An 8195-nucleotide genomic window follows, 5' to 3' on the forward strand; every position below is an offset into this window, starting at 1 on the left:
GAAGTTCCCGTTCCCCAACTTCCCTACACTCGCAGTGTCAGCAAAGGGCACTCCCGGAATGGGGAGGGGGTGAGGGACAGGTGCCCAGGCAGCCAGACCTGCACAATCAACCTGGCACCAATGGGTTGGCCCGTTCCAGCCAGATTACCCTCCCACCCCAGCACTCCAACAGTCTGGCTGTAGTAATTGTGGAGAGTGAGTGTGAGGGCGCACTCACCCGTGATTCTCACACTACCGACTTCCCAGCAGCAAGCAGCGCTCAGCAGGCTCACACAGCACCCACCTGTGCTCTTCAGCAAACATTCAAATCTTGGGAGCTTCGAAGTCCTACCCTTGTAGAATGGTAAGCTTCTACAACTGGTAGAACACATCACCACAGTTTTTTGTTTTTTGAGACAGCATTTCTCTGTGTAGTCCTGGCTGTCCTGGAACTCACAAAGATCCACCTGCCTCTGCCTCCTGAGTGCTGGTCAGCGTGTCAGAGGCTGCAGTCCATCAGCTCGTGTGGGCTATGGGCGGATTCAGCTATAAGTGTTGTCCCGAGCTGACCACAGTCAACCCTCATCTTCAAGGCTCCACAGCTGCGCCAGATCTGTTCCCAGTCTCCTCGGCCCCCTGTCGTTTCCTGGTGTTCTGTCCTGTGAGCATGTGCAGCCAAAGCTCCTGCCCTTCACAGGATGTGAGTGAGCAGGTAAGCTCCAGGGTGACTTCTCTACCCCCAAGCCATGGCTGAGCCACATGCGCAGGGTCCAGCTCACCAGGTAATGTGACAACTTAAAGCACCATCAAGAGGCTTTCCCTGAACTCCGAGGGCCAGCCACACGTACTCACGGCGTCTCCCAGCTTGTGCTTCACTTTTCTACTTTGTGTCACTGAAGACCTGACAAGTCCACATCACGAGTTCTTTTCCCATCATCTTCAAGAGCCTTTTGCCAAACCCAAAGTCACTATCTATCTTCTAACTTATATGGATTTTGTTGTCTGGCTCCGATTTCAACATCTCTGCCCATGATGTGGAGTTAGGGAGAGAAATGGTCTGTTCATGACCAGACCAGGAAACCTGGTAACACCTCAAGAATGCTACACTCAAATTCATGGGAAAATTTCCATGTTTAATGTAAAAGGCTTAAAGCATTGAATTATTTACATGTGCATTAGAAAAGATGGCAAAACCCGAGGGTCTTGAGGGCCTATAAGAACAGTTCCTATAAACCCCATTAAATAGAAGTGTCCCGTTTGCAAATGGGCGCTCCAGACAGGTGCCCGCATCCAGGCCCTTGGTGTAGCAGTGCAGCTTCAGATCAGGTCAGCCACTGAAGGAGAAGAAAGGCACATTAGCAAGGCCTCGTGTCACCGCCCCAACCCGAGCCACCAGCAGAGCCAGCAACTTGCCATTCATGGGCATCTCGTCTATCTGGGTGGAGTAGTACTGCTCTATGTCCCTGAGGATGCGGATATCATCATTCTTCACAAAATTGATGGCCACACCTTTGCGTCCATATCGACCTGATCTCCCGATTCTTCGGAATAAAGCATGTGTTAGTAAACAGCCTCACAGACGAAGGCCAACAGTCCTGAGCAAAGGAGGAGGTACACACCTGTGAATGTACAGTTCTCTGTTGTTGGGCAGGTCGTAGTTAATGATGAGGGACACCTGCGGGACATCCAGGCCCCGGGCCCAGACATCTGTGGAGATGAGCACCCGGCTGCAGAGACAAAAGCCAGAAAGATTGAGAGCAGACCAGCCTCTGCAGAGCTGTGTCACATCAGCCACACTGCATCGGGACCTGCTCCAATCACTTAAGCCGTGAGCTGACAGAGACAGCACACAAAACAACAGACAGCTGACAGAAAGAGCAGCTGCTCCGCCCACACAAAGGCCAGAGTCCTGCACGCCACCACACCTGAAACACGCCTGGTTTCCTAGCCAACATGCTAGGTGCACAAGGACAAGGGGGTTGAAAACAGTGTAAGAACACAGCGCTAATGTTACTAGAGCGCCATCCTGACACACTGTGAAGAAACCACCCGTTTCCTTCAACATTGACAGGGTTACTAGAAAGCAGACGGACTCCTTTCCACCAGAAATTAAAGGAAAAGAGAATCCCAGCGGAAAGCAGCAGAGCAGCTGTATGTGTGTGTGTGTCGCTCACAAGAGTGTGACTTCACTGCCTTGAGTGGCACTACAACTGAGCCAGGAGGAAGGGAAAGGTCAGAGCAGTGTGAGGCCAGCAGGCCAGAGACTCCAGATAAACCGCAGATGGCAGACAGATACAGAAGAAACCTATATCTAGACTCAGTCAAACATCAACTCCTCAAAAGCAAAAGCAAACAGGCAGAAAGAACTGCAGGCAGAGGGAAGCAGGAGGCAGGGGCTTCTTAGAAGAGCAGCTGGACTGAGACATGCAGCCTCAGAACTTGAGGCTAAGAGCTGGTGGACCACATCATCAAGGCAGCAGTCAGCTGACCATCTCAGTAGCACCTCCCTCAGTCTCCAGGATACTTGGAGGTAGAGAAAACTGAAGCAGCACTCCCACCTTGGACACAAACTAACTTGAACACGTCTCAGATGAAACTCAGAGATGAGGACAGAAAAGACAAACAGGTATAAATCTAAATAAATTCTATCCTGCAGAGCAAAATGCCACTACAGATTCAAACATACATTCATGCCTGGCACAGTGGTGCACGCTTGTGAGCCCAGCACTCAGGGAGGCAGAGGCAGGCTGATCTCAGAGTTCAAAGCCAGCCTGATCTACAAAGTGAGTCCAGGACAACCAGGGCTACACAAAGAAACCCTGTCTCGAAAAAATTGAGAAAAAAAAAAAAAAAAAAAAAAAGCAGCTCGCACAGCAACAGGCCCACAGGGCTCAGGACACCAGTGGCAGGTTCAAGTCTACAGAGAAACCTATATCCGTATACAAGTTTACAGACTGAGGACAGACGCAGCAAACATCCAGGCCACTGAGATGGCTCAATAGTTTAGTCAAGGAGCTTACCGCCAAGCTCCAAAACCCAGGTTCAATCTCTGGGACCAACATGGTGAAAAGAGAAGTGACTTCCACAAACTGGTCCCTGACCTCCACACACACTCTGAGAACACATACAATGCTACACCCACAGGGACAAATAATAAAAGGACACAGAGGATGACCTCATCTACTCAGTGAGAGAGAACGCAACCCAAGAGGCAGCATGTCAGCCAGCTGAGGGCTATCAGCAGCTCAGGTCTAGTGGGACATATCCTATTCAGGACACACATATACACCATGCAAAAATGACCCAAGGAGATCACAGCAGGCCTCAATCAAAGACACAAACCCAAAGGCCCGTGATGTTCCAACACCTGGTTACCAGAAGATGAACAGCGATCAACCCAATGGGCAATTAGTTTACACTAACGAAACAGCCCACACCCGGCAGTGTCCACTCAGAGAGCAGTGACAGCCCGTGTGTCCTCCCACAGGAGCCAAAGCTGCGGCGGCCTACCTGGCACCTGACCGGAACTCCTTCATGATGGACTCACGCTCTTTTTGGGGCATGTCTCCATGCATGGACGACACCGTGAAATTGGCCTCTCTCATCTTCTCTGTCAGCCAGTCAACCTACAACAGAACCGGAGATATACTCACCTACCCAAGCAGAGGCCTGTCAAAGGGCAGCTCTCAAAAGCACACATCCGCAGACAGCAAACTCTCACCCAACTGCTGGCATAGCCATGCCTAAGAATTCTTTAGAAGGAACACTCCTCACGGGATACCACTTCAATCACTAGCCTAGGCCCAGCTTAAACCAAAGGCATCCAAATTATTACAGAAAAACGCAATGTCAGTACCCACTTCCATGTTTTAAAAGCCAGGTCTTGTGTGTCTCCTGGGCTCCAACCATCTTCCCGCCTCAGCTTCCCTAGCAGTTCTCCACCTGGCCTACTGTCAATGTTGCTGTCTTAACAGTCTCCAGCCCGGAGCCTGAGCCACACCCCGCCTGCCTGTAGCGGGACAGCCAGCCTAAGGACACTGCGGAGCAGTGGCACACCTTCCTCTTGGTGTTGCAGAAGATGACAGCCTGGGTGATGGTCAGCGTGTCGTAGAGGTCACACAGAGTATCGAACTTCCATTCCTCTCTTTCCACTGCCACAAAGAACTGTTTGATGCCTTCCAGAGTCAATTCATCACTGGCAAAAGGACAAACGTTCACATTACTCTTCAGATTGAGAGCTGAGAGACAAGGTCACCCTAAGAGCCCCAGCCCACATCTTGCCAGTCACATCCCCCACCCTGTTATTGCCACCAGACAGGGCTGGATCCTGGACCCGCCTGCACCTTTCCTACTTTTCATAGCCTGGCTATCTATCATTCCGCAGAATACAGAACACCAATCAGGCATACAGCCAAGGCTTAGACATGGAAAAGATAAGGCACATCAAAACTAGTTTACACAAGGGGAATAAAGGAATGTATCCTTACCGCTTCACCAAGATGCGGATGGGGTCTGTCATGAACTTGTTGGTCATCTCCAGGATCTCATGAGGCAACGTGGCACTGATGAGAACCACCTGTGTGGCCGGTGGCAGGTATCTGTACACATCATAAATCTGCTCCTTGAAACCTGGGGCAAAGATGAGCTCAGCTTTGGTTTTGAGGCTGTCACTGGGTCAGCTCTTCAGAGCTCCGTGGTAGACCAAGTTCACACATGTGCAAACACCCTAACCTTGACCCACAAGCTGCACCTCAATTCCACAAGGTGCTCTGTGTTGACAACCAGGCAGTGTGCAGTGCCAATCAGACAAAAGCAGAACATCGTCACCCAGCCAGGAGTGGTCTCATAGACCTTAACCGTGAAAACAATACAAGTTTCAGGTTCAAACCCTCCCAGAACACACTGCTCTCCACAGGGCAAGGACTGTCAAATGAAGACATCCCCTGGTATGTCAGCAGAAAATTCTGAGCACCTTACCTTTGTTCAACATTTCATCAGCCTCGTCCAAAACCAACATCTTGATAGCCCGTGTCCTCAAACTTCTACGGCGGATCATATCTACAGAATTAGATTTTGAAAGACTCACATGTGGCTCCAAGGAAAGAGCTAGCACTCTCACTGGCGCCCTGAGCCCTCAGGGCCTGCCCCTGTACGTACAACCAGGGGCCCGCTGCAGAGATGCCCCCCATGGTGCACACAACTGCATGCCCTTTGTACTGGAAGGCTCACCCACAGACCAGCTCTCAACAGAAGACTCACCAAAGACACGTCCCGGTGTGCCTGCCACAACATGCTGCCCATAGTCCAGCTTCCGGATGTCCTCCCCGACATTGGTGCCCCCAATGCAGGCATGGCACTGCACATTCATGTAGTCACCCAGAGCAAGCAGACCCTGAAGCAAAACAGGTTTACATGCAAAGCACAAGGTCAGAACTCTGAACTGTCCTTTCTATTCTAATTTGAAACAACCACCCATCATTCACTCATTTGATAAAATTAGATCTCTTTCCTCTGCCACAACTGAAGCCATCTTGAGGGCTTCTTACTACTGATGTGGTGCAGATCAAGTGCAAGAAAAGCAAGTTCAACACCTAATACATATCCCAAGACACAATCATAAAACTTTTTTTTTCCTGGGGAAAAAACTGTCTCCTTGGGGCTAGAGAGATGGCTCTGAGGTGAAGAGCACTGTCTCCTCTTCCAAAGGTCCTGAGTTCAATTCTCCAGCACCCACTTAGTGGCTCACAACCATCTATAATGAGAGCTGGTGCCCTCTTCTAGTGTGTAGGCATATATGCAGGCTACATAAATACTACATAATAAAAACTACATAAATAAAAAATACATACATCTTAAAAACTAAAAACCTGTTTGTCCCAGCACCTTGAGGATTGAACCCAGGGCCCTGCGCACTACAGCAGAGTTAACTACCATGAAAAGCTACATTTCCAGACCACTTTTAAGAGTATGAATGCATAGAAGGGCAGAAGCCATAGTAAAAACAACCAGCGGCTCATGCAACATAGGAGGAATTTTAGGTTGCCTGGCATGCACAGAACTCTGGGATCCATCTTATGGTGTTGCAGAAATCAACCAGGAAGGCATTTTTATTATCATGCAGTGTGTGAGGTCAGAGGGCAGCTGTGGGCCAGTGCTCTCCTTTACCTGGATGCTGGTGCTCAAACTCAGGTGTGAGCGGCAAGCGCCTTTACCCACCCTCCCACCTGCTGGCCCCAGGAAACATGTGAAGAGTAGCCCGTCTTCCAAGAGAGGCAGTGCTGTAGAGAGAGCATCTTATGCACTGCCTGCCAATTAAAAACCTATGGTGGGATATCTGGCAGGCAGAAAGGATCCTGGGATAGAACCAGGCACAGGAGACTTGGCCAGGAAGATGTGAGGACAGGTGCATGGTAACTAAGCAAGCAGCCACATGGCAGAATATAGATTAGAATAAATGGGTTAAATAATAAGCTAGTCAGAGAATAATAACAATAATAATAACAATAGCCCTGGCTGTCCTGGAACTCTCTTTGTAGACCAGGCCGGCTTCAAACTCACAAAGATTCACCATCATGCCTCACCTAGGTCTAAGTATTTATAAATATATTTGGGGTCTCGAGCCATTAGTCCAGGAGCTTAGGGCAAGGAGAAAAAGCGTCCTCTAACCCCATACCTCTGCCACTTGCAAACACAACAGCAATCTTTCTGCTGGGGACCACTTAAGGGCCTTGCACTAGGAAAGCACTCTGCCACTGAGTGACACCAGCTTAACAGCACCTCCTTTAATTGTCTCACCTTCTGAATCTGCACAGCTAACTCTCTCGTTGGAGCCAATATCAAAGCTTGGGTTTCTCGAACCTGGTGAATAAGTAGAAAAAAAAAAAAAAATGCCATGAGGCTGTACAGAAGAATGGGTTTTCTTGCAAACATTTTCTTTTTCCTTTTTTTCCAGTTTTTTGAGAGAGGGTTTCCCTGTGTATAGAGCCCTGGCTGTCCTGGTCTCCCTTTGTAGACCAGGCTGCCACTGAGCTCACAGAGATCCACCTGCCTCTGCCTCCCAAATGTTGGGATTAAAGGCGTGCACCATCACATGGAGCTTCTTGCAACATTCTCACACACTCTGACCCTCCAGTCTCTTCCCCAACAGTCCCACCTCTACCATCATGCCCACCTTTTTAAAAGTAAAAGTTTAGAGCCTGCATATGAGACAAAACCTGGTATTTGTCCAAGTCCAGCTTGCCGCCTCACTACCGTTCACACGGCTTGCACATGGCTTGCTAACAAGCACTGAGACCTACTACAAACATCAGCTGTGTTAGCTCGCGGCTCTTTTCTAACCTGCCTAAGGAGACATCTAGTTGGAAGTCCAGCAAGCTGGAGCATGACACAGGGCTTTCCTGCACAGGTCAGAATTTCCTGTCTTGCTATGTATCCTTGGCTGTCCTAGAACTTGCTATGAAGATCATCCTGAACTCAAGCTCAGAGACCTTTCTGTCTGCTGGGCTTAAAGGTATACGGCCACAGCCCACCTAGCCACTGTACTGTATACACAGCATCCCCTTAAAGAGCATTTCTTTAATTAGCAAATCACCTGGATATCCAAGCACTGCAGGACTGAAATACTGAAGGTGGCTGTCTTGCCTGTGCCAGACTGAGACCTGTTTAAGAAAGCAGAGTAGTTATCAGAGAAAGGGCAGTTGACACTGTCCTTGTTTTGATGACCCAACCCTTAGCAGTGCTCCAAAGGCCTGGCTGGAGATACAATGGGGCAGCTTCTTCTAGATGGCCCCACCTCTTACCCCAGCATCTTAACTGCAACAGACTGAAACCCCAGTACAAGGTCACTTTTTTTTTAGTTTTTCAAGACAGGGTTTCTCTGTGTAACAATAGCCCTGGCTGTCCTGGAACTCTCTTTGTAGACCAGGCCGGCTTCAAACTCACAAAGATTCACCATCACGCCTGGCTACACGCATCTGTGTGGTTGAATGCGATATGTGTGAGGGTGCTCTCAGAGATCAGAAGAGGATGGCAGACCACCTAAAGTTACAGGCAGCTGTGAGTCACTCAGTGTAGGTACTAAAAACTGAACTTGGGAACTGAGCGAGCCATCTCCACAGGCTCCAGGGGCACAACGTTAAATGCTACAGAGGAGGATGGATGCATGGCTTCTGCACCAGGGACAACAGAACTGAAGAAGCAGTAACGTCAACAAGAAC

The 8195-nt window shown here is 49.4% G+C and overlaps 1 protein-coding gene across 1 annotated transcript in view; it reads right to left on the reverse strand.

Annotated features, from left to right (window-relative positions):
- Window positions 1-1091: 1091 nt before the first annotated feature.
- The window catches only part of Eif4a3 (eukaryotic translation initiation factor 4A3), an 11126-nt gene continuing 4022 nt past the window's right edge, over window positions 1092-8195 (reverse strand). Inside the window, exons 3-12 of the mRNA XM_055592078.1 lie at window positions 7571-7637; window positions 6775-6837; window positions 5239-5371; window positions 4957-5037; window positions 4467-4608; window positions 4036-4174; window positions 3490-3605; window positions 1599-1706; window positions 1393-1520; window positions 1092-1313 (exon numbers count right to left, since the gene is read on the reverse strand). Of these exons, the coding sequence (XP_055448053.1) occupies window positions 1297-1313; window positions 1393-1520; window positions 1599-1706; window positions 3490-3605; window positions 4036-4174; window positions 4467-4608; window positions 4957-5037; window positions 5239-5371; window positions 6775-6837; window positions 7571-7637 (994 nt within the window). The 3' untranslated portion in view covers window positions 1092-1296. The remainder of the gene's footprint in view (window positions 1314-1392; window positions 1521-1598; window positions 1707-3489; window positions 3606-4035; window positions 4175-4466; window positions 4609-4956; window positions 5038-5238; window positions 5372-6774; window positions 6838-7570; window positions 7638-8195) is intronic.

This window comes from Psammomys obesus, unplaced genomic scaffold, assembly GCF_907164565.1.
Source record: "Psammomys obesus unplaced genomic scaffold, mPsaObe1.curated_primary_1811, whole genome shotgun sequence".
Taxonomy (NCBI): Eukaryota; Metazoa; Chordata; class Mammalia; order Rodentia; family Muridae; genus Psammomys; species Psammomys obesus.